This window comes from Astyanax mexicanus, chromosome 17 (genome assembly GCF_023375975.1).
Source record: "Astyanax mexicanus isolate ESR-SI-001 chromosome 17, AstMex3_surface, whole genome shotgun sequence".
Classification (NCBI taxonomy): Eukaryota; Metazoa; Chordata; class Actinopteri; order Characiformes; family Acestrorhamphidae; genus Astyanax; species Astyanax mexicanus.
This window is the reverse complement of record NC_064424.1, coordinates 475001-502984: the sequence shown is the minus strand read 5'-3', so window position 1 is coordinate 502984 and position 27984 is coordinate 475001. Positions and strand designations below refer to the sequence as shown.

Here is a 27984-nt window from a genome sequence, read left to right as displayed (position 1 = left end):
TTGTACCCTCAAAGGTACAATATTGGTCTTTACAGGGTCAGATTTGTTCCCTCTGAAGTACAAAGTCTTTCCTGACAGCAATAAGTACAGATTTGTACCATTTAACCAGCCAAAAGGTACATTCAGTATTCTGCATCACTGTACTAATGAACAGTATATATTTAAATTGCACATTTTTTATTTGAAAGCCAGACAATTTTGTATCATCAAGTTTTTGAGCCATTTTTAGTTGATGACAATGTTTATAATCTTTATAATCTATACTGGCACAAAAACCATATAAGGTACAGCCCCAGCGACAAGCTTTGTACTCTTTTAAGTACAAATCTGTACTTATATTTCTTAGAGTGCACTCCCTATTGGTTTAAACTGTGATCCATCACACCTGCACACGCCCCCCCCCACACACACACACTCCAGTAAGAACATAGCAGATGTCTGTAGTCTAGTATGAAGATGATCCTGCAGAGACTCAAGAGACAAACTCCAGATAAACTCCAGTCCAACTAAGCTTCTTTAATATATTTATATTCTACTAAAATACATTCATTTATAATCAGCATATATGCAGCTGAAACACTAGAGAACAGCCTAGAGCAAAATCCCAAATTATATTATCAACATTAACATTTTAATATTTTAAAATTATAGTCGTTATAGCTTTTAGTAAAAAGTGTTTTGGGGAGGGGGGGAGGGGTTAGTGCACTATAGGACTCTGTGGGCGTGGCCTAAGCTTTTGTTCTTAATGGCTTTTTTTATTTTTTCTCCTTAAATTACTTTTACTTTTATACTTTAAGTAATTATGAAACCAGAACTTTTTTTAATTAAACACTTTTACTTAAAGAGTAAAAAGCTTGAGTTGATACTTTTCCAACGTAATTATAGAAGTATTTTATTAAACACTAGAATCTAAAATACACTTCTAATTACAGAGTGATGAAAGGAGATACACAGTATTAATACATGCTTCAGGCAAACAAAGCAAATAAATACAGTATGTTTAATCCCAGTATGTTTTACCTCAGATCACAGATAGATAGATAGATAGATAGATAGATAGATAGATAGATAGATAGATAGATAGATAGATAGATAGATAGATAGATAGATAGATAGATTTAACTTAGATTTAGTTGAAGCTGTCTTTATTTAAATCTGTTTAAATAATAAATATATATATTTAAGTTCAGTGAGTCTGGAGTATTATAAAGAGTCACAGTGCCCTCTGTTGGGGGAATATTCTCTTCAGATCAGAGATTATTATAGATTATAACAGATTTACTGCTACATAAATAATGCATAAACATTTAGGAATATATATACTGGATTTATATTTATATACATACAATAATCAACCATAACATTATGACCACCCCCTTGTTTTTACACCCATTATCCATTTTAATTGATTTCACTAATCATATGATCATATAGTGGAGCTGATCTTTTTCTGTTAATCTTTTTATTTTATTTTTAATTTCATCATTTTATTTTCTGTTTTATTTTGACCCTTTACTTTTAAATTTCATTTATTTCGTCCTTTTATTTATTCTGTCTTCTGTTTTACTTTTTTATTTTATTTCTATTATTTACTTTCTTTATAATCTCAGTGTTATTTTCTTTATATATGTTTGTTTAAGAATATATAGTATATTTATATTCATATTAACCATAACATTATGACCAACCCCTTGTTTTTACACCCTTTATCCATTTCATTGTTTTCAGCTCCACTGATCATATGATCATATAGTGGAGCTGACCTATTTCTATTAATCATTTTATTTAATTTTTAATTTGGTCCTTTTATTAATTTTAATTTATATTATATTTATTTTATATTTTATTAATTTCATACTTTTATTTCTTTTATTCCCTTATTTTACTTTTAAATTGAATTTATTTTGTCTTTTTTATTCTATCTTCTGTTTTATCTTTTATTTTATTTTTATTATTTACTTCCTTTATAATCTTAGTGTTATTTTTAGATACTTTATTTGTTTATTATTACTTTATTTTTTTATTTTCTGTTTTACCTTTTGACATTTCTATTTATTTTATTAATTCCATCCTCGTTTTTATGTTATTCCCTGTTTTATTCTGACTTTTTACTTTTAAATTTGTATTCATTTTGTCATTTTATTTATTCTATCTTCTGTTTTATCTTTTATTTTATTTCTCATTCAGTGTAAATGTAAGTGATCTGTATCTGTGTGTAATGAGAACACAGAATCTGTTCCTGAATCGTCTCACATGCTGCACACTGATACCTGTATAAACGCCTCCTTCTTCACCAACAACAAAACCCTCATATTAGAGAGAGGAGAGACTCGTAGCTTTATAAAGGGAAATGGATGAGTTAGCAGCTCATATGTGGAGCATCTTTTGCTGGAGTGGAGAGTAAACAGCTGCTCTCAAATCTTTGAGTCACTTCAGCCTGGTTGTTGCCAAGATAGCGATGAACATCTGTTAATGACTGTCTAGGTCAGGGGTATTTAATTAGAGTTTAGTACGGTCCAGTTGGAGAAAATGTCCTCAGTCCAAGTCCAGACCGTCGCCATTTTTAACTTGTGTTATGATTCAGTGCTATATCCTGTACTATATATATATATATATATATATATATATATATATATATATAATGAAATGCCTCTCTGGCCAGATTTTGTTTACATTCCTCCCCTGTCTCTCTCTCCCGCTTGGTGTGTCGTTAGTTTCCGCTCGTTCTCGTTTTTCCGCCAGTTCTCGGGCTCCTTATCTCTTTATAAAGGCGTTTTTCCCGGACGCGTCCCAATTCACTAGCTGGGGCAGGGGTCTGCACAGATCTGATTGGCAGAGATTGGCCGTTTGGTGATCTTACAGCACACGTGATTGGTCTGTGAGTTTATTACTGCACCGCAAAAAAGCATGTAAACCATAAAGAAAGAAAAGTTACGCCGCGTTAAATAAACACTATCAGAATTAAATCCTTCTCAGTAGTTTATGGGTTTGGGTCCGGACCCGGACTGTGCTCCGCATATTAGTGACCCCTGGTGTAGGTTGTGTTTAATGTTGAATGTACTGACGCTCAGAGGAAGTTCAGTATAGTGTAATATAGTAATACAGCAGGTGGATCTGATGATGACCGGATGATGAAGAGCTGTGTTGAGCAGGGTGTCCATCTCCAGGCGGATCACACGGTACGGTGACGTGGCTCAGCAGTCTCTCAGTCAGTGTCCCCTGGTCTAAGTGCTTCAGGAGACATTGTTTACCACTTAACCCCCCCTCTTTCAGCGGCAGCAGCACTCCTGAATACTTTATCAGCAAAACCTCAGCAACAGAAAGAAACGCTCAGCTGTCAATCTCTGGCAACCTGGCCGTCAAGCAGATCAGATCAGCTCCTGAGTGGTCCGATCTCTTCGTCCTCGTCCCCGTCCTCATCCAGGGTAAGGGACGCTCCAGTCCACGGTGCTGTTGGGGGCCCGGCTCCCCCGAGTCCTGAGACCTGAAGGACATTAAGTGCTGACTCTTGTTCTGCTTTGTCTTCAGTCGCAGGGTGTCCTCGTCCTCCTCCACTGTTTGCTTGATTGTCCTCCGGCTGCTGTTTTATTTACGGCGTGTTTACGAGACGTCTTGTCCGTCATACGCCGAACGATTCCATCTGAAAAATCTCAGCATTTCCTCGGATTCACACGTGGAGAAAACATGACACAGAGCTGCTGAGAAATGGGCCCTGAATCCAAGCTGACATCAGGAAACCATCACCACGTCCTGCGCCCGTGCTCTCCGTCCGTCACCAGGACGAGCCTGATGGAATCGAGATGTCACAGTGCCGTAAGAGCGAGACGCTCGCAGGAGGAGCTCGACTCGCGTCTGCCAGTCTGTATTTGGGCTCTGAAGGATCACGGTGATGTTTGAAGGCTCTGTGAAGCAGTTGGACGTTTTTCTGTTGTTTGTGTTTCTTGTTGAAAAGAAAGTGGAAATGCATCAAGCGTTATCTCCTGACAGCAACTACTGCACTCACAAACTCTTCCTTTCATACGCCATTAACCCTTTAAAGGGTCAATCTAAAACCATAAGAAAGAAAAAATATATATAAATATATATATCTATCTATATATACACAGTACACACCTTCTCTTTTAGTGCGTTTTCTTTATTTTCATGATTATTTACATTGTAGATTCTCACTGAAGCATCAAAACTATGAATGAACACATGTGGAGTTTTATGTACTTAATAAAAAATGAGCTGAACCTCCACAGTCACCGGACCTGAACCCAATCCAGATGGTTTGGGGTGAGCTGGAGCACAGAGTGAAGAAGACAAAGGAGCAACAAGTGCTAATAAACACCTCTGGGAACTCCTTCCTTCCTTCAAGACTGTTGGAAAACTTTTCATTTCAGGTGGCCACCTCTTGAAGCTCATTGAGAGAATGATGCCAAGAGTGTGCAAAGCAGTAATCAGAGCAAAGGGGGCTATTTTAAAGAAACTAGAATATAAAACATGTTTTTTTTTAAGTGATTTCACATTTTTTATTAAGTACATAAAACTCCACATGTGTTCATTCATAGTTTTGATGATTCAGTGAGAATCTACAATGTAAATATCAGTCATGAAAATAAAGAAAACAAATGGAAAAAGAGAAGGTGTGTCCAAACTTTTGGCCTGTACTGTGTATTTTTTCATTAATAGCTGAGATGTGTTCCTTGTCTGGAGTTATATAAAAAAAATACCAGTCCTGCTTACATTTTTTATAAACATTTCCTAAGCCTAAAATAAAAAATGTTTTTTTATTGCGTTTTGTTTTGTTTCATTTCATTTTATTGCTGCTGTTATTTACGGACACATTATACAAATCAATCAGTCAATCAGTCAGTCGCTCAAACAGTAATCCCGCCCACCTGCTGACATTTGCGTCTCACCGCACGCAATCAAAGGCAAAACCCCTAAACCCATACATCACCCCCCCCCCCCCCAGCCACTTTCAAGTTTGAGCTGACTGAGGGTGCGTCCAGAAACCCCAAAAGTGTCTCCTTTTTCCTACCGATCCTCCTCCTCTCCTCCGTGACCCGGAAACTGATTTCGTGACGCCATCTTGCCGCCTGTCTGAATACCGTAGGAGACGAAAGAAGCCGCTTAAAATCCACCTGTAGGAGGCTTCCAACGGAGGATACATCAGTGTATCCTACTCCGGAAGACTTTTAAGGATTTTCCAATGACATCACTGCATCCACGCCCACAGAGCACGCGAAAATGGGGAAGGCAACGCCCAAATATACGTCATAAACACATTAATCAACTAGGTTTATTATCTAATTAAACAGCCAGTAAAGCAGTGATATAATTTATAGTTTAGATAAACTGTATGCTCAGTAAAACTATATTTATGACCCTATGTGTATCATGTTATACATATAAAAACATATATTATTTATAATATATATATTATTTTAATTAATTAATTTATTTACTTATTTATTTTAACTTAGGGACTGATGAGGAAACCGAACCCCTAATAAGGCTGAGGTCAGACAGGGCTGCCAGGGTCACTGGCCGGAGATGCGGCCAAAAATGCGGCTGGGAGTAAACAGGATTTTATTGGAATATCTGAATTTTTAGCTGTGTGTGATAGTAATGTTCTGAAACGTGCTGAAAGAGAGCGTTGTGATTGGCTCAGTTCAACGGTAGTCAACATCCTATCTAAAAGGGATCAGCTGTCCCATTTCCCCAATTACAGCTCCTTCCCTCCATTCCTCCTCCTCCTCTCCTCTCCTCGATTCCTCCACCTTTTTCCGGGGTAGGAGAGGAGGAGTAGGAAAGGAGGAGTAGGAGAGGAGGAGTAGCAAAAGTTTCTGGACGCAGCCAGAGGGTGGATTAGCTCAAATCAGGGGTGTTTAGTTACCCATTAAAGCACAAACAGAGCATTTCTTTCTTTCACGCTGTAAAAAACATTTTAATTTAAAAAAAAAAAACACTCGAACCAATGACAAGTCGTAATTTTTCGATTTATGACCTCCAAACTCGTAAGTAGGAATTTCCGAGGATGATTTGAAGGTTCCAGATAAAATAAATCTAACTACTGCAATATTCATCTATATATATTTATTTTTATATATTTTTTACCCCTTACCTTCTAAATTGATTAATTTATGATTATATTTGAGCGATCATGCTAATTTTCTGTTAGCCTGTAGTTCCGAGACCAAAGAGGCTAAAAAAAACTACAATTCCCAGGATGCAGCGGCAGACGCGTCGCGCGCTGCCGGCGTCCTGGTGACGCACGGCGCATGTCTCCGGGGTAACTGGGCTGGCTGGGCGCGCGCTGCTCCGCGGTGTGAGAGGCGGACCGGGTTCGGGATTCTGCGCTCGGGAGATTCGGACGGACCGGAGCGGCGGAGGCGCAGCATGCTCAACATGTGGCGAGTGCGCGAGCTGATGGATAAAGCGTGAGTAGCGCCGCGCGCTGCGGCTATGTGCGGGGCTCGTGACGTCACGCGCTCAGCTGATGCAGCCGCTGCTGGTGTTTTATATGATTATTATTTGTATTGTTATTGTGATTCTCCGCGGATTAAACCGGTAATAAACTGGATTAACCGGCGGGTCTGGTACCGGGCCCGGTTCCGTGTGGGCGGGTTTTGCGGTTTTATCCCCTTTTTTAATTATAAACCCGCTCTGATGCTAATGCTAATCTGTGCTAACTGGCTAATATAGCTAAGCTAAGCTAAACCACAGAGCTTATAGAGAGGAGACTGACCACTCTACAGTGTGCTCTGCTGTCTGTCTGAAACTCATAATAAATAATAATAATAATAATAAACTGTTAGGTTATTTATTGTCCATTAAAAAATAAAAAACAGATATAGGAATCAATTCGTTTATTTGGGAAAAAATAAAAAATAAAACAAGTAAAAATAAATAAATAAAATAAGAAACAGATGTAGGAATCTATTCATTTTCTTTGGGGGAAAAATAATTAATTAATTTAAAATAAAAATGAAAAACAAATATTGGAATCTATTGGTTTCTTTTGGGGGCAAAAAGAAATGTAAAAAAATTAAACACAAAAAAAAGAAATAAAAAACAAATATAGGAATCCATTTATTTCTGTGGGGAAAAATACATTTAAAAACAAACAAAAAAATAAGTAAATAAGAGCCCTGAGCGCTCTTGAGTAAGTCTAAAATGAATGGGTTTTTATATTTGTATATTTGAAATTGTTTTTTCTCATGAATAGTAAGCAATTCAACTTTAACCTTAAAACAACTTTTTCATTGAAATACATAGAGATTATGTTTAGTTAAATATGGAGAAATGGTAAAGTGTAAAATAGGCAAATTACTGTTTTATATAAAAGATTTGTTTGCAGGTTTCTGACAGAAACAAATATTCACACTGCAGCTTCTATATGTAAATATCTACAATCTCCATTATACAATTTTAAAAATCACAATAAAACAGTAATTCTACTGTATTCTATTAATCAAATTAATTAAATTAACCTCCCAGCACTAACTTACATGCTTTAATGATTTTATTAGCTTCATAGTCATATCAGTAAGAAAAAAAACATTACCTGAGATTTTATCTGAGATATATTCATGTATATAAATCTTCGTATGAAGCATTTGAGCGATCATAGTTTATATGTTTAATATTTATATATATTTATTGAAAAATCTTCTTATTTCGTCATACAAACCAATATCAGATGTTATTTAGAACCGCAGACATAATTTATAAAGCTTTTAAACTTTTAAACCAATCATTTTGCTTATATTAGCAGTAATGCTAGCGCCTATTTTGTCCAAAACTTGTTTATTGTAGAAAAATTAAATAAACAGGAAAGCTTTCTTCCCATTATTTAGTGAAATACTTTATTATACTTTGTAAAATTAAAATGAGTTCTGTATATTTAGTTAATTGCTGTTTGTAATTAGAGTTTTTAGCCGTTTAGCTCCATTCACCCCCATTTATTTAGGTCTCTCTCGCGGGCTCCCCCTAGCGGCGGGCATGTTTATAAAGTGGGCAGTCTCTGTGTAAAATAGCTGTGGCTAACGGTATCTGCTAGGCTAAGCTCTTTAAGCTAACAGCGCTGTAATATAACGGGCTAAGCTAAGCTAACACAGTTAAAGCTAATCTCTATCACTGCAGCTAATAAACACTAATATCCCAAACACACACCGTCTACAGTATTATACACACCTTTACTACAGTAGTGTTAAAATCCACGTTTAATAGACGTTACAGTTGAGCTGAATGTGAGAGGTGGGTTGTGGGTTAGGCCCGGGCTGTTGGGGGACTGATGGGGTTATTATGATAAGGGTTATAATGGGGGCTTAATAACAGATAACGTTGAATAAACGTTAACAATAAACCTTTTGGATCTTTTAAGGTTGTTGATGAAAAAACAACCTTTAAACATCATTTACTTCACCTAATAGGTATCAGTTAGTGTTTAGTGTAGAAATTCTGACATTTAATCAACGTTTATTTAAAGGTTTTAAAGGTCTATGATAAATATGTAATGTTAAATGAGAACAGTGGGAATTTTCCTCTGTAAATGATATACACTAATATCCCAAACCCGCACTGTGTACATTATTATAAACACTGTTACTACAGTAATGATAGAATCAACGTTTAATAGACGTTACAGTTGAGCTGAATGTAAGAGGTTGGTTCAGGGCTAGACCCGGGCTGTTCAGAACCGCTGTTTTATTGGTTATATTAGCAAATAATAATAATAATAATAATAATAATAATAATAATAATTTAACTTCACCATATAGGTATCAGTTGAAATTCTGACATTGAATCAACGTTCATTTAAAGGTTTTGGATGTTTGGAGTTCTAAATCCACACTTACAAATACATATAAAATCATAACGTTGAATCAATGATGTGTCAATGTGCGTAAAATCAATTCTGACTTCATCAACGTGAGATCAACTTTGTATCAATGCATTAACAATGCATTACCCTTTTGGGTAATGTTTAATAGACGTTGAGCTGAATGTGAGCGGTGGGTTCTGGGTTAGGCCCGGGCTGTTCAGAACAGCTGATATAATCAGATGGGGTTATTATGATGATTATAAATGGAGGCTTAATAGCAGATAACATTGAATAAACGTTAATAATAAACCTTTTGGATCTTTTAAGGTTGATGATGGAATAACAACCTTTAAACAACATTTACTTCATTTAACTTCACCTTATAGGGTTCAGTTAGTGTTTATTGTTAAAATTCTTGCATTGAATCAGCGTTTATTTAAAGGTTTTGTGGTTAAATGGTTGGAGCTCTGAATCTTTACTCACAAAACTTATAAAACCATAACGTTGAATCAACGTAAAATTGATGTGCACAAATAAATAAATTCTCATGCTGTAGATTAACACTATTTCAGTTCATTAGAGATGGAATAATTAATGTTTATTCTACGTCTTTTGCTATCTAGGTAACATTTATTAGACGTTACATTTGAGTTGAATTTGAGAGGTTGGTTCTGGGTTAGGCCCGGTCTGTTCAGAACCGCTGTTATGGACTGATGGGGTTATTATGATAATGATTATAATGGGGGCTTATTAGCAGATAACGTTGAATAAACGTTAATAATAAACGATGTGGATTTTTTAAGGTTAATGATGGAAAAACAATCTTTAAACAACATTTACCTAATATAATAGATATCAGTTGGTGTTATTGTTGAAAATCTGACATTGAATCAACGTTTATTTAAAGGTTTTGAATAGTTGGAGCTCTGAATCTTTACTCACAATACATATAAAACCATAACGTTGATCCAATGTTGTATCAGCATATTTAAAATCACACGTGACATCTGAGATCAATGTTGTTTCAGTGCATTAGTGATGAAAAATTCAATGTTAATGTTAATTCAATGTCTTTTGCTATCTGGTTAACATTTTAATAGACGTTCAATAGACGGTTCGAGGTTATGAGGAGTTTGTGCCCAATATAACCTAAACACCTTAGCTAATGATCATGGATTACACAGATCCCTTTTAGACATTAAACAACGCTACAACTAATATCAGTATAAAACTATCTATCTAACTAGCTAACCTAGCTAACGGAGCTACATTGCAATATGTTCTACATTGCCTACGTCTCTCTAATTTACACAGATACATCAGCTCACAGATGCAACCTTGTGCTGATCCACATCACCCTAGGAGTGATGAGGGAAAAGAGAAGAGCGTCATCTACTGTACTGTACCCACCCAGAGAGAGCAAGAACTACTGTGCTCTCTCAGGGCTCTGGCAGCTGATGGCAAGCTGCATGACCGGAATTCGAACCAGTGATCTCCCGACCAGAGTGGCAGCACTTTAGACCGCTGGACCACTAGTTATTCATTTTTATTTAGTTCTCATTTTGTTTTTATCATGAAAAAAAGATCAACGAATACATTTTCTGTCATAGTTTTTCTTAACAAAATTAGCACTGGTGAGAAAATCAGATTTGGGCCATATTTACCTGCAGTGTGAACATCAGTAGCCTTAGGCTACGTTCATATTACCACACAATAGGTTTCTTTTAAATTACATATTTTAATTTTTATTAAATATAAAAAAAGTTAAAAAAAAGTTATTAAATTTGTTAAATATTAAATACTGGCATCTAGACAATTTTTTTTTTGCACTGGTCACGCAGGAGACCAGTTTTATTTTGACAGGTAGCTTAGTGGATTTGCTGCAATAGCTAACGGCTAAATGGCGACGCTAACTGTATTTCCGGGCTTAATTAATCACTGTTTTGTGTTTTTTAATAACAGATTGATTCTTAGTGCTGGTTAGAGTGAGGAGGATCTGTGGTTTGATATTTGATGTGGATTATGGCTTTAGTTTACTTTAGTTAGTTACTGCAGTTATATTCACAATGCAGGAATGCAGCTGTGGGCTCAATGCTAGCTAGGCTAACAGACTGCAGATATTAATGGAGATGCTAACGGCTAACTGGAGATGCTAACTGTATTTCTGAATTAAATTAATCTCTGTTTTTAATAACAGGTGGGTGTTTGTGCTGGTTAGTGTTTGTAGATCCTGTGGTTTTATAGGATATGTGGATTATGACTATAGTTTACTCCAGTCGGTAGTTAACTTTATACCTTTACAACACCAGAATGCAGCTGCTGTAGGTGCTAATGCTAATGCTAACTAGGCTAACAGACTGCTGGTGTTAATCTGTTCACCCCTCGGACGCTGAATTTACAAATGTTACGTGTTATTAATATTACAAAGTGAAAAATCTCCAGATAATCAAAGTTTTTTCTGTAGATAAACAGCTAAAGTTACTCAGTCAGCCGCAGACTGAAGCTGCTGGGGGTTCAGGGTAAACTGTGGAACTGGAATCCGGATCAGGGATGAGTTTAGTGTTTAACGTTATGGTGGGTTTATTGTGCAGCTCAAGCTGTGGACTGGAATATGGATCGGTAAGTGGATCGGCTGCGCTCACCTGATATCTGATATGTTAAATTGCGTATCGGATCAGTTCCATCTCTACATTTAAATCAAGACAAAGAATATGTAGTTACTGTAATATTCATCTATGTGTTGGTCATCGGGTGGGGGGCGAGGGGGGGGGGTGTTACAGAAGGGGTACCCACTAGGGGTGGGCAATATTATATCGTATACAATACATCGTGACACAGAAATATCATGATATTAAAAATCCATATTGTGATAATAGGGCTGTTCTGTCTTAAAAGTAGTCTATTATTTACTGTGAAGCTTTAGGTGTATTTATTGTATAATTGTTTTAGTTTGCAGTTTATATGCATGCACTAAATATTCTGCAATATTATTTGCTGCATTATATTATTTTATGCTATATTATTTATATAGCCACATTATGATTATACTGTTATACTATTAAACTATATTCCTGAAATGAATTAATTATTTTAGTTTTCCTATATCACCAAGTATATCGTTATCGCAAAAATACCCTGAAATATCGTGATATTATTTTAGAGCCATATCGCCCACCCCTAGTACCCACTATATTAACTGCACAGCGCTGGTTTTTTTGTTGTTGGTGAAGAATATGTGATATGACGATAAATATTGTGGGGACGATAAAAAAAGTGTCTATCGTGCTTCTTACCTTCTATCGTCTCTATCGTTTCTACAGTAATTTCATCAATTATTCATGCAAATATATAAAGTAGGCTACGATGAAATGTATTGGCGTGATCACTTTGCATAAACTCAATTTATAAAAGAGATAATAAAGTAAACTTCACAAAAAAAAAGCTTCATAATGTGGTTTTGCAACGTGACGCTGCTTTACGTTATTTGAGGGTCACGCAGGGACATGCCGGATTGAGACGTGCTTTATGTTATTAAACTCATGAGAGCTGAACAATGGAGACGCATTGTTCTTTTAAATATGAGCTACTGCATCTACCTCCTCTGTTTTCATTTGATATATTCACATATATATTGCTGCACTAAAAGGTAGGAATTCTCATTTGTGAAAGTTGGGTTTATTGTCACTTTGAAATAAAGTTGGAAAAAAGTAAGTAATGATATTATTTTGTCATATTTTTCGAAGAATAATTGAAAACATACTTAAATGTGGTATATCATGATATATATCGTTATCGTGATATAAGAAGAATCCATATCGTAATATATGATTTTTCCCATATCGCCCAGCACTAATACACACAGATACAGATCACTTACATTTGTGAAAGTGAACTGACAAGATTTAAAAATCTGATCTGAGCTAGAAGTGTGCCATATCATATCGTACTAATAATATCGCTTAAACTTTGTAATATTGTGAACGATATTATACCCTGAAATATAGAGCCATATCACCCACTTCTAATTATCCCATCAGGGTACTACTTTTATACTGTTTTTATCAAAAGATAAACTCACAATGTTCTCATTATTTCCCATTATATATCTATTAGATAGAGATTATATCTGTCCATTATCATTTATTTTACTTTAATCCTGGATATATGGAGATATTCAGAGTGCATTATTAGTATTGTGATATTCTCGTATTCTGATATTCTTATAAAATCTCTGTTAGCCATAACATATTGCATGAAATAATAATAAAATTCAAAATAATTTTTCTAATTCAGTGTTTTGTCATATCGCCAAAAGTATCGTTATCGTGAAAATACCATGAAATATTGTGATATTATTTTAGAGCCATATCGCCCACCCCTAATCTGAGCAAAAAATTTAAAAATTGTAATTAGATTTTCCATTCTCCATCCTCATCATCAGACTGATCGCTATCCCTCACTATCCTCACTGTCCTCATCTTCATCTCAGGAGTGAGGAGGAGCATCCTGTGTGCCCGTGTCTCCTCCGTATGAAGTAGAAGAAGAGTAAAAAGAAGAAGAAGAAGTAGAAGAAGAGTAAGAAGTTGCAGGTAGTCTGTTTATAGCGTGCGGTGCTGGAGCCGGCGAGCTGCAGCCGCTCTCTCAGAGCTTTTAAGTTCTGCAGATGGAGTTCTTTGTAGGCCTCTGGTCTAGAGTGAATAGTAAAGCAGGCCTACCCGCCACTGCCAGCAGAAAGAAAGAGAAACACAGCAGAGAGAGGAGGAGAGGAGGAGAGCGAGGCTCAGCACTCAGCATGCCCGCGGTACAAAGAGGCGGAGGATGTGACGGCGGGCGCGATGGCCCGACACCTGTCTGTGTCCCCTCTCTCTCTTTACAGGAAAGAAAGCTGGCGCTCGTCCTTTTGTCTCTCCTGCACATTGAATATTCTAGCAGCGGGCGCAGCAGTGTGTGTGCGGTGGTACGCGGCGTGCAGTGTGTGTGTGTGTGGAAAGTGTTTCAGTGCGGCTGCTGTTCGGGCCGCACGCTTTTATAAACCGCCATCATTCATTATTCAGTCGCCTGAGATTTCCCTTGTAATCTGGTTCTGCGTCTGCCTCCCCTCGCTCTGCTGTTTTACTGTAAAACTTCACTGTTATGGTAATCCAGCGCCGCCACCGAATACCCCCAGCCAACACTCCACAAAGCTCTGTTTGTGTTCAGGCCGAGTCCAGCGCTCTTAACCATCTGATCTCTACTGCAGCAGCAACGCCCCCAAATCTGGGAAATCTGGTAGACTTGGGTTTTAGTTTTTCGTCTGGAAACGTCTAGTAGTTTAAGAAAATCAGTTGTTGTGTTGGGTAAACTCTTAATGGGTAACTGCTAACTAAAACAACAAATAAAGCCAACGACCGAACACAGAATATCAAGCATTAGGGTTGTGTATTGGCAAAAACTTTGACGATACAATTGGTCAATTTCGATACAGGGTTTACAATACAGTTTGTGCTCTAAGAATCACATTACTGGACTGAGTGATGGACTCTTTCGAGAGGGGTCTCCTGTTAGTGATCTGATTATACGCACTGTACTGCTCTGCTGTTTTATTGTAAAACATCACTGTTATGGTAAGCTGCCGTCGCTAAATACCCGCAGCCAACACTCCACAAAGCGTCCAGCGCTCTTAACCATCTGAGGGATATTTTGTAGACTTGGATTTTAGATTTTCATCTGAAAACTTCCAGTAGTTAAAAAAACACTTGTTGTGTTGACTAAACTCTTAATAGGTAATGGATGTAAAACTAGGGATGCACCCAAATAAAAATGTTGGGTCGAAACTGAAACCAAACAAATTAAACATCGAGTCCAGACAAATACTGAATGCGGAAGATCAATCATTTGGTCTATGTATTGGCTAAAACATTGACGATACAAGCCGTATCCCGATACTCATAGCACAGGACTGAGTGATGGACTTGAGAGGGGTATCCTGTTAGTGATACTCACTGTACCGCTCTGCTATTTGAATGTAAAACCTGACCGTCATGGTAATCCACCGCCACCAAATATCCCCTGCCAAGACACCACAAATCTAGGGATGCACTCAAATAAAAATGTTGGGTCCAAACTGAAACCGAACAAATGAAACCAAAACCAATTAAATCAAATCCAGCCGAAGACCGAATGCAGAATATCAAGCATTTGAGTTAAGTATTGCCAAAAACTTTGTGATACAATATGTATTTCGATACAGGGGTTACGATTTAGTTTGTGCTCTAAGACTCACTGTTCTGGACTGAGTGATGGACCTTTGTGGGATATCCTGTTAGTGATACTCACTGTACTGTAAAACCTCACTTTTATGGTAATCCACCGCCACCGAATACCCCCAGCCAACACTCCACAAAGCTCTGTTTGTGTTCAGGCCGAGTCCAGCGCTCTTAACCATCTGATCTCTACTGCAGCAGCAACGCCCCCATCTCTTGGAAATCTGGTAAACTTGGATTTTAGGTTTTTATTTAGAAACTTATAATAGTTTAAGAAAAACATTTGTTGTGTTGGGTAAACTCTTAATGGGTAACTGCTAAATAAAACAAACAAATTCAGCCAAAGACTGAATACAGAAGATCAGTCATTAGGGCTGTGCAAAAACATTGACGATACAATACGTATTTTGATACAGGGTACACACTCACTGTACTGGGCTGAGTGATGCAGTCTTTTGAGAGGGGTATCTGGTTAGTGTTCTGATGATACTCACTGTACTGGGCTGAGTGATGCAGTCTTTTGAGAGGGGTATCTGGTTAGTGTTCTGATGATACTCACTGTACTGAGCTGAGTGATGCAGTCTTTTAAGAGGGGTATCCAGTTTGTGTTCTGATGCTCACTGTACTGGACTGAGTGATGCACTCTTTTGAGAGGGGTATCCAGTTAGTGTTCTGATGATACTCACTGTTCTGGACTGAGTGATGCACTCTTTTGAGAGGGGTATCCAGTTAGTGTTCTGATGATACTCACTGTACTGGACTAAGTGATGTACTCTCTGTCAGTTCTGTCCGAACATCATTAAGAAACTACATCTATGCACATGTACTTTGCAAAGATCTCAGTTTCCAGTACTTGATGTTCAGTAAAACATCGGCGGTGTGTTTTGGATCTGTGGTTCTCCGGCCCTGAACCGCACTGACCTGCTCTGTGGGAGTTTTCGGTGGTGTAGATGGTAGTGAAATGAAGTGGTGTGATTATTTACAGTTTAGTGTTTCAGGACAGAACTTTATGGACTGTGCAGAAGTTTATATTTCGTTATATCAGTAAATACATTCGCTCTGTCTGTTGGATTATGCTTTCAGACTGTGTGTGTGGAGCTTCGGCCTCCAGCTGATTTACTCTGCAATTTTGTGGTTTTGTGTTTGAGAGTGTTTACATATCAGATTTACTCTTCCCTGAATATATCCTTGGGAAAGTCATCCCTGTATATTTCAGGAATATACATGGCCACTTTCTTTATGTACTGTGTGTAGACACTCAGGATGCATCAGGACCAATATTTTCAATCCGCAAAGGCGTACATGTAATTGTGTACTCACCAATACCTACTTAGAATTGCTTATTTTAAGTTTATCTGTGAGTCATTATATATATATATATATATATATATATATATATATATATATATATATATATATATATATATATATATATATATATATATATATAATTTTTTTTTTTTTTTTTTTTTTTTTTTTTTTTTTTTTTTTTGAATGAAATTAACCCTTTCAGACCTGAATTATTTGGTGGAATAACCCTGTTTTTATCACATTTTTCCATGCATCTTGGCACCATGTTCACCTCCACCAGTCGTACACACTGCTTTTGGATAACTTTATGCTGCTTTACTCCTGGTGCAAAAATTCAAGCAGTTCAGTTTGGTTTGATGGCTTGTGTTCATCCATTTTGCTATGTTTTTTTATAGTGTGGTGGGCGGGGCTAAGCTACTGTTTCATTGGCTGGTACACTTTTTCATTGGGTGGTTCATGGTCTATTTTGTTGGACAACAGGCCTCAATTACTGTTATGTGCAACAATGAAATAGTAAACATGAAAAAAAAGGTTATCTATTGTAATGTACACAGGGTCTAAAAGGGTTAAGGGTTAATTTATACTCCATGGATATTTTACATTAGAGGCATGAACTTAAGGCGAACTTAAGATTATATCAGGGGTCGGCAATTAAGTTTGGCCGACTGCCAGATATTTTCCAAGCCATTACATGGCCACAAAAAAAAAAAACTGTTTTGTAAAATGAAGTGTAATGGGATGGAGTGTTACAGACTAGTAGCTCTCCAGCCCAGAGGGTTGTTGAACCCAATTGCAGAACAGTTGATCTCAAAGCAGGTAAACCCAAAAAGAAGAAATAAAAAATAAAAAGCACAAAAAACGCTCCTTACGCGGGATCCAACCCATGTGGACAGGGTCGCGCTCCAATACACTACAGCTGCCCCGGCTAGTGAAAAAACGCCCTTATAGAGAGATATAGATAGAGAAAAAAACGCCCTTATAGAGAGAGAGAGAGAGAGAGAGAGAGAGAAAACGAGAAACTACAAACTAAAGAAACTAAAGTCACGCCAAGTGCGACAGAGAGAGAGAGAGAGCGAGAGAGAGAGAGACAGGGGGGGAATGTAAACAAAAGCTCTCCAAAGAAGCATTTTATTTATAACGTTTATTATTGGTTAAACACTCTCCCGGGTTTCATGCTTGTGGGCTGCATATTGCCGATCCTTGGATTACATATTTTTCCACTAAACGGCAGCACTTTCCACATTTAAACGACAATGTTTCGGATATTTGAACAGCATTTAATTCCCATATTCAGCTGTTTCTATCATTTAAAAGTGATGGAGAAAATTAGGATCGGGAGTCGAACCCACAGCAACCAGAAATAAAGAGCATGGCAAAATAAATTTCGACTAATCGTAAAAATAATCTTTTTCCGATTTATCAGATTTATCGACTACCGAAATGATCATTAGTTGCAGCTCTGCTGCGAAGGCGGGAACGTGTGGGCAGGAACACGAGGCTCGGCGGACCAATCACAGCTGTGACTGTCTGTGTGGCTCAGTGCGTAGTTACATTTCCAGGGAGGTGCGACACGTAGGCTTTATATAGGCTTTAAATAGGCCTTTACTCTGCACCCATTATTAATTTCATGTTTTCAGCTCCACTGGTTATTATATATAAGCACTGTGTAATTGATATATAATTATATATAAGCACTGTGCAATTGATATATAATTATATATAAGCACTGTGCAATTGTATAATATAATAATTACAGACAGGATCAGACCTGTAAAGCAGGAGGATCAGAACTTCCTGTAGCAGTAGATCCACCTGCTGTAGAGATCTTCTCGCTCTGGCTCTGACGGTCGTCCTCCAGCGTGGGGTGGGGTAATAATGTCTTCCAGACGTCCTGATTTCCTCCCCCGGTTTACCCTGTTTACCCGCGGGACGCTGAGTGAGAGCAGGAGGAATTCGTGTTCTGGATCTAAATGACATTAGTGATGATTAGTGAAAAGTGCTCACAGCTGCTGAGAGCATTCTTCAGAGCTCATCTCAGCTGCAGGGTGGTGTCACAGCTGAGACTGATCACTTATTTTCCTGCTATTTCCAACATATATATAACTATCTGTGGGTCCCTTATGAGGACTTGTGTTATAGGGGTGGGCGATATGAGCCTAAAATAATATCACAATATTTTATGGTATTTTATGGTATTTTCACGATAACAATACTTATGGCGATATGACAAAACACTAAACTAAAAAATATATATATTTCAAAAGTACACGACTGCAACAACATGAAAATTACATTTTTATTATTGCATATGATCTATGATATGATGTGGTACACCCCTAATAACTAAAAAATACAAGAATTTTTAAAATCAGATTTACAGTAACAGAAGTCAATAATCCAGAATATCATAATACTAATACTAATAATTATAATGCACTCCAATATATATATATATATATATATATATATATATATATATATATATATATCTCCATATATCCAGGATTAAAGTAAAATAAATGATACTGGACAGATATAATCTCTTAGTCTCTAGTAGATATTTAATGGGAAATGAGAACAATGTGAATTTTTCTTTTGATAAAAACAGTAAAATAAAAGTAGAACCCTGATGAGATAATTAGGGGTGGGTGATATGGCTCCATATTTCAGGGTATAATTGTATTGTTCACCAGGTTTAAAAATGTTGGCGATATATTGCGTACAATACAATATAATATGGCACAGACCTACACATATATTATTTCTGTACCTTAACACAGGGGTGTCTAAAGTCCCACATATAGTTGTTGTCAGTTGACCCGTAGCATCGGTTTTGGGTAGGTTTGGACGATATGGACCTAAAATAATATCACAATATTTCAGGGCACTTTAACGATAACAATATTCTCAGTAATATAACAAAACATAGAATTTTGTCTTATTTTTATTTAAAATTAAATTATTTATCAATAGCGCTTAGCGCTGCAGTTAGCGGCTAATGCTAATGCTGCTCCAGTCTCGGTGCTGGAGAAACTTCACTGAAACTCCTGTATAACTCTGTACTTCAGTGGAGTGGCTTTTGGATCTTTTTAGTTAATTTAAACATTTCTCATTTTCTGTAAATAAATGCTCTAAATGACAATATTTTTATTTGGAATTTGGAAGAAATGTCGTCAGTTGTTTAATAAAATAAAATTACACCGTTAATATTATCTTTTACTTAAACATATACCTATAAAAAGTTGTCTCAATTTCAAGAGTAAAGTGCAGGTTATTTCTGAGGTAGGTTTATTTCAAGAGTCTGGTAGCAGTGGGAGTGACATATGAGAAAAATCATATCACGATATGGAAATTTTTTATATCACGATACCGATATACATCGTAATATACCACATTTAAGCATGTTTTCATTTATTCTTTGAAAAATATGAAAAATAATATCATTGCTTACTTTTTTAAACTTTATTTCAAAGTGACATGAATCCAAACTTTCACAAATGAGAATTCCTACCTTTTAGTGCAGCAATATACAGTGCCCTCCATAATTATTGGCACCCCTGGTTAAGATGTGTTCTTTAGCTTCTCATAAATTGAGTTTTGTTCAAAATAATATAGGACCACGATGGGAAAAAAAAGTAAAGTCCAACCTTTAACTCAAGTAAATTTTAAGGGGGGAAATAAAATCCCTGACTAAGAAATAATTATTCTTCATAAAATCACCTGTTCCACAATTATTGGCACCCCTAACAATTCTTAGGAAATAAATTTAATAAAAGTATTTCTGTCACTTCTACAGTAGTTTACGAAGTTGATCAGAGTATGTAGGAACATTTAATTAGTAATTCACAACTTCCTGTTTCCCTGGGGTATAAATATGACGTGACACAGAGGCCATTTATCTTCAACATGGGAAAGACAAAGGAACATACCATTCAAGTGAGGCAGATGTGTGTTGATCTTCACAAGTCAGGCAATGGCTACAAGAAAATCGCTACTCGCCTACACCTGTCCATATCTACTGTCAGAGGAATTATTAAGAAGTTTAAAACAACTGGAACAGTGGTAAACAAGCCTGGACGAGGACGCAAGTTTATTTTGCCACCACGCACAGTGAGGAGGATGATAAGAGAAATAAAAAGTTCTCCAAAGCTCACTGTTACAGAATTGCAACAAATGGTAGCTTCTTGGGGTCACAAAGTCTCCAAAACAACCATCAGGCGCTATCTACATGCCAACAAGCTGTTTGGGAGGCATGCACGGAAGAAACCATTTCTCACTCACAATCATAAACGCAAACGTTTGGAGTTTGCTAAGCGGTACTGGGACTTCAACTGGGACCGTGTGCTTTGGTCAGATGAAACAAAGATAGAGCTTTTTGGCAACAAATGCTCTAAGTGGGTCTGGCGTAACACAAGAGCTGAGTATGCAGAAAAGCACCTCATGCCCACTGTGAAATACGGCGGGGGATCAGTGATGCTGTGGGCCTGTTTCTCTTCTAAAGGCCCTGGGAACCTTGTTAGGGTGCATGGCATCATGAATGCTCTAAAATACCAGGACATTTTAAAACAAAATCTGGTGGCTTCTGCCCGAAAGCTGAAGATGGGTCGTCACTGGGTCTTTCAGCAAGATAATGACCCTAAACATGTGGCCAAATCTACACAGAAATGGTTCACCGCACACAGAATCAAGCTCCTCCCATGGCCATCTCAGTCCCCAGACCTCAACCCCATTGAAAACCTGTGGGGTGAGCTGAAGAGGAGAGTGCAGAGGAGAGGACCCAGGTCGTTGGATGATTTAGAGAGAATGTGCAAAGAGGAATGGTCAAAGATCCCTCTTTCTGTATTCTCCCATCTTGTGAAACATTACAGGAGAAGATTAGGTGCTGTTTTGTTGGCAAAAGGGGGTTGTACAAAGTATTAACATCAGGGGTGCTAATAATTGTGGCACACATGATTTGATGTTAAATAATTATTTCTTAATGTGGGATTTTTTCCTACTGAATAAATTCACTTGAGTTAAAGGTTGTATTTTACTCTTTTTTTCCATCGTGGTCCTATATTATTTTGAACAAAACTCAATTTATGAGAAGCTAAAGAACACATCTTAACCAGGGGTGCCAATAATTATGGAGGGCACTGTATATGTGAATATATCAAATGAAAACAGATGAGGAAGATGCAGTAGCTCATTTATTTTTTAAAAAGAACAATACGTCTCCATTGTTCAGCTCTCATGAGTTTAATAATGTAAAGCACGTCTCAAACCGGCGTATCCCTGCGTGACCCTCAAATAACGTAAAGCAGCGTCACGTCGCAAAAACACATTATGAAGCTTTATGAAGATTACTTTATTATCACTTATATAAATCCTCCATTGAGCTCCACTGGCTACCAGTTGATGCATCAAATTCAAAGCTCTTACAATCGCCTACAAGGTGATACAGAACAGGCTCCTTCCTACCTGCACTCGCTCCTGAAGACTTACGCTACCTCCCGGCCGCTGCGCTCCTCCAATGAACGTCGCCTCGCTTTACCAAACAAACATTCACACAAAGCAATCCAGACTGTTCTCATACAGAGTTCCCCAATGGTGGAACAAACTACCTTCCACTACCAGATCAGGAGAATCTCTCGCTATCTTTAATAAACTCCTGAAGACAGAGCTCTTCAAAGAGCACTTACTCTCCTAACACCTCTAACTAACTACCTTCTACTACCAGATCAGGAGAATCTCTCACTATCTTTAATAAACTCCTGAAGACTGAGCTCTTCAAAGAGCACTTACTCTCCTAACACCTCTAAAACACTAACTACCTTCTACTACCAGATCAGGAGAATCTCTCACTATCTTTAATAAACTCCTGAAGACAGAGCTCTTCAAAGAGCACTTACTCTCCTAACACCTCTAACTAACTACCTTCTACTACCAGATCAGGAGAATCTCTCACTATCTTTAATAAACTCCTGAAGACAGAGCTCTTCAAAGAGCACTTACTCTCCTAACACCTCTAACTAACTACCTTCCACTACCAGATCAGGAGAATCTCTCACTATCTTTAATAAACTCCTGAAGACAGAGCTCTTCAAAGAGCTCTTACTCTCCTAACACCTCTAACTTACTACCTTCTACTACCAGATCAGGAGAATCTCTCACTATCTTTAATAAACTCCTGAAGACAGAGCTCTTCAAAGAGCACTTACTCTCCTAACACCTCTAACACACTAACTACTTCTAACCTCATTTCCTTCTTCCCCTCCTTCACTCCTCTATCCCATTATTTCCCTTTGACCTCCTTTTATCCCTATCCAAAGATGTTTTACCTTTAAACTTATTTTACATTGTACTTGACTATTGTAAGTCACTTTGGACAAAAGCGTCTGCCAAATGTAATGTAATGTAATGTAATGTAATGTAATGTAATGTAATAAACCCAGTTTATGCAAAGTGACCACACCAATACATTTCATCATAGCCTACTTTATATAATTGCATGAATAATTGATTATTATGAAAGGTAAGTAGCACGATAGACACTTCTTTATCGTCCCCACGATATTTATCGCCGTATCACACAGCACTACACCAAAGTGAATTTTAAAACATTTATTTGTCTTCTTTAGTTAGATTTTTAGTAGGGGGCAAAAAATAGATAAAAATCGATTTTTTTTTTTTTTTAAAAGCCCATTTCGAACATCTCTAACGTCAGGCTGCAGCGTTACGGTTCGCTGTAGATTCTTGTTAAAAGCGTAAATTGGTCTTGAGTGCAGATCATCACTCCCACACCTACCCTGTGGTCTTCTCCTGTTCTAAAACCTCTTCCCAGCTGTTTCCTGTCGTTTAGTTTCTGATTGGCAGGCTGAGCCTGGGAAACACCACATCCGCCGTATGATTGCTCGGTTCGAGTTAGAGAATCATCTGAACCTGATTAAACTCTGGCAGATCGTCCCCTCCTCTCAATTCCAGAGTTATGAGGCGGGTTGAGGACGACCTGTTCGGGTCCTACCACCCCCCTATACCCCCCTCACCCTTCACAGATCAGCTCTCGCGCCAAGAGCAAGGTTCATGCCTGTAATTCTGAGCCTGATTGTGGTGATTTTGTGTGTTTATTGAGTTAAGATGCTGAAGTTCATGTGTTTTTTCCCCATTTCGTCTTTTTTCAGTACCAACGTAGTGATGAACTACTCTGAGATCGAGTCCAAGGTTCGAGAAGCCACCAATGACGACCCGTGGGGCCCGTCGGGTCAGCTCATGGGCGAGATCGCCAAGTAAGTGCCGTGTTTTTTCCTGGCAACACATTCCACACATCTCTCAGACGTTCACTGACGCGAGAGCTTCACCGCAGAGGCGTCATCTCCGCCGTCTGATTCGTAGATTCACAATAAATCATTCCTTTCTTCTTGTGTGGTACAAATTCACTCGTCACTGTGTTTATAACTGTTCATTATGCCACAAACCAACAAATCACAATACATTTACCTCAGCATTTCAATTCTAATCCTACATTTACCTCAGCATTTCAATTCTAATCCTACATTTACCTCAGCATTTATATTCTAATCACGCATTTACCTTAGCTGTTTTGTTCTTATCATACATTTACCTCAGCGGTGCTATTCTAATCACACATTTACCTAAGCAGTGCTAATCTAATCCCAGATTTACCTCAGCATTTATATTTTAATCACACATTTACCTTAGCATTTCTATTCTGATTATACATTTACCTCAGCAGTGCTATTCTAAACATACATTTACCTTAGCATACTCTATTTTAACCATGCATTTACCTCAGCATTACAAATCTAATCATACATTTACCTCGGCAGTGTTATTCTAATCATACATTTACCTCAGCAGTGTTATTCTAATCATACATTTACCTCAGCAGTGCTGTTTTAATCATACATTTACCTTAGCATTTCAAATCTAATCATACATTTACCTCAGCAGTGTTATTCTAATCATACATTTACCTCAGCAGTGCTGTTTTAATCATACATTTATCTCAACATTTCTAATCACACATTTACCTCAGCATTTATATTCTTATCACAAATTTACCTCAGCAGTGCTATTCTAAACATACATTTACCTTAGCATTCTCTATTTTAATCATGCATTTAACTCAGCACTACAAATCTAATCATACATTTACCTCAGCAGTGTTGTTCTAATCATACAATTACCTCAGCAGTGTTATTCTAATTATACATTTACCTCAGCTTTTTTATTTGAATCATAAATTTACCTGAGCATTTCTATTCTAATCATATATTTACCTTATTAACCTGAGTAGTGTGATTTAAACTATTCATTTACCTCAGCAGTGCTATTCTAATCACACATTTACCTCAGCATTTTAACAGTACAGTTATTTTATTATTTTATTTCTCGTGTTGTACAGATCCACGTTTATGTACGAGCAGTTCCCTGAGGTGATGAACATGCTGTGGACTAGAATGCTGAAAGACAATAAAAAGAACTGGAGAAGAGTTTATAAGGTACACTGTTCTACACTTTCTCACTCGTCTCAGAAATAGAGTAATTTGTTGTATCCAGTATATTTGGAGTTATATTTATGTATATATTTCGTTTCTGCTGTACTGTGGTCAGGCCTTACTACTACTAGCGTACCTCATCAGGAACGGGTCGGAGCGAGTGGTGACGAGCGCCAGGGAGCACATCTACGACCTGCGCTCGCTGGAGAATTACCACTTTGTAGGTGAGTTAAGATTGAGATTGAACTGGTCAACCAGCTTTTGGTAATTATTTTTGATAATTTCAACATTTCAACCAGTTATTAAATTATTTAAAATGATAGGAACTTGATAAGGAACGTTACAGAGGAGGTATGCGGAAAGTTTTGCGATTCCCAGCCAAAAACAACATTTACAAGTTCAATGTTGGGAATTCAGTAGGAAATTGATTAAAAAATGTAATCCGATTAATCACGGCAGTATTCTGCGATTAACTGCGATTAAACGCACCTGTTCCTCTTAAGATGCAAGTTTTTATAGCAGATATTTAAATGAAAATAAAAGAAAGATCTCAAAAAAATAGAATATCATTGAAAAGTTACTTTATTTTAGTAATTCAGTTCAAAATGTGAAACTCATATATTTTATATAGATGTATTAAACACAGAGTGATATATTTTAAGCATTTATTTCTTTTATTGTTGATTATTATGAAGCTTACAGCCAATGAAAACTCAGCGTCTCGGAAAATCCTGCTGGAAAATGAAATCTGCATCTCTATAAAAGTTGTTATCAGGAGAGGGAAGCTGTAAGATAAGTTCTGTAAGATTTTGTGGGAAAACAAAACTGCACTGACTTTAGACTTGATAATAAAACACAGTGGATCAACACCAGCAGATGACAGACATGACTCTCCACACCATCACTGATTGGTGGAAACTTCACACTAGACCTCGAGCAGTTTGGACTGTGTGTCTCTCCACTCTTCCTCCAGACTCTGCTCCCTTGATTTCCTTTAAATGAAATGTAAAATTTACTGATGATCAGTGATGGTTTGGAGAGTCATGTCTGTCATCTGCTGGTGTTGATCCACTGTGTTTTATTATCAAGTCTAAAGTCAGTGCAGTTTTGTTTTCCCACAAAATCTTACAGCACTTCATATCTTACAGCTTCCCTCTGCTGATAACAACTTTTATAGAGATGCAGATTTCATTTTTCAGCAGGACTCTCCAGACTCTGCTGTCTTGGTTTACAAATTAAATGTAAAATTTAGAGTCACTGATGGTTTGGTTTGGGTTAGGGTTAGAACAAGTGCAATTAATCGTAGTTAATCACGGATTATTGTTTATTGTTGTGATTAATCAGATTAACTCAAATCAATCAATCAATCCAGCTGGAGAGACAGGAAGGAAAAACTTTTTTTTTTTTTACTACTATCTTTTGATTTCTTGTTTTATCTTGTTTCCGCAGATGAAAACGGTAAGGACCAGGGCATTAACGTGCGGCAGAAGGTGAAGGAGATGGTGGAGTTCGTGCAGGACGACGACCGGTTACGGGAGGAGAGGAAAAAGGCCAAGAAGAACAAGGACAAGTACATCGGCGTGTCGTCGGACAGCATGGGCGGCTTCAGGCAGAGTAACTGTAAGTGACCGGGGGGGGGGTAGATCGAGAGCAGACCCTCACTGAACTTCTTTAAGAGTTTTATTCGCCAATTACTGCCGTCGCTTTGAGGATTAACCTAGAATCAAGTGTTATCTGCTGGTCTAGAGCCGGCGGAGTTCCTCAGGGATTTACCTTCAGTCCTCTGAAGATTTTCCCGCAAATTCCCGCCGGGCTTCCTCCTACTCGCGATTGATCTTTTGATTAGGATCGGTTTGATTTGGGGGGAAATGGCGTCTCTAATGTCGACTCAGTGCGTCGTTTGTTAGGCTTGTGATCACGACGCTGTAAAAATAATCAGATCTCTCCTCTTTGTAATTGGAGCGTGTTCTGCGTTGGATCTGTCTAATCAAGTCGAGACGCCGCGTCCCCCGTCACGTCATTAGCATCCAAACTTACTCAACTCCGGAGTTTGCACTTTGTTTTCCTGCCTGATTTCCTCCTTTTGATTCGTGACACCTTTGATTTGGTGCATTGATTTCCCACTTCATTAGCTGAACCACAGTCTCAATTTGTCGGGTAATGATGCCACATCAGGATCTGTTTCAGTCTCTGAGGAACAAACAGCTCCTGACAGGCCAGCATCATTTTCACTAGTGATTCTCGTAATTACACTTTGCAGTATGTTGTTGTTTTTTATGTTTTTTATGTTTTTTATTAGGTTTTTGATTCTTTTTGGCACGGTTTCTTATTTTTCCAGTGTTCTGCACTTTGATTTATTTTAGCTTGGCAGGTTAAACAATGCGCATATTTATTTTTCAATTCTCAAAACCCTTGAAAGTGCATAATGAGGGTCCCGAGAGGCACAGCGGGCTAAAAAGGTGACTTCCTGCTGTAATGATGCCATGGCTGCCCGCTGCTGTTGACGAACACACACAGAGAGAAACAGAGAGTTTTTCTCTGTTTAGAGATACGTACATGCATATATATATATATGTATGTATATATTTATATATGTATATCTACAGGGGCTGGACAGTGAAACTGAAACACCTGTCATCATTTTAGTGTGGGATTTTAGGTTTCATGGCTAAATTGGAGCAGCCTGGTGTTCAATCTTCATTAATTGCACATTGCACCAGTAAGAGCAGAGTGTGAAGGTTCAATTAGCAGGGTAAGAGCACAGTTCTGCTCTAAATATTACAATGCACACAACATTATGGGAGACATACCAGAGTTCAAAAGAGGACAAATTGTTGGTGCACGTCTTGCTGGAGCATCTGTGACCAAGACAGCAAGTCTTTGTGATGCATCAAGAGCCACGGTATCCAGGGTAATGTCAGCATACCACCAAGAAGCACCAACCACATCCAACAGGATTAACTGTGGATGCTGTAAGAGGAAGCTGTCTGAAAGGGATGTTCGGGTGCTAACCCGGATTGTATCCAAAAAACATAAAACCACGACTGATCAAATCACGCAGAATTCAATGTGCACCTCAACTCTCCTGTTTCCACCAGAACTGTCCGTCACCCACAAT

General features: G+C 37.7%; 1 protein-coding gene across 2 annotated transcripts in view; it reads left to right on the top strand.

Annotated features, from left to right (window-relative positions):
* Positions 1–6245: 6245 nt before the first annotated feature.
* clint1b (clathrin interactor 1b) overlaps positions 6246–27984 on the top strand; it is a 35140-nt gene continuing 13401 nt past the window's right edge. Inside the window, exons 1-5 of one of the 2 annotated variants that reach the window (XM_049466750.1) lie at positions 6246–6428; positions 23529–23633; positions 24773–24869; positions 24982–25090; positions 26316–26486. In XM_049466750.1, coding sequence (XP_049322707.1) covers positions 6388–6428; positions 23529–23633; positions 24773–24869; positions 24982–25090; positions 26316–26486 — 523 coding nt within the window. In that variant the 5' untranslated portion in view covers positions 6246–6387. The remainder of the gene's footprint in view (positions 6429–23528; positions 23634–24772; positions 24870–24981; positions 25091–26315; positions 26487–27984) is intronic. The other variant, XM_049466749.1, reaches the window with a different exon arrangement.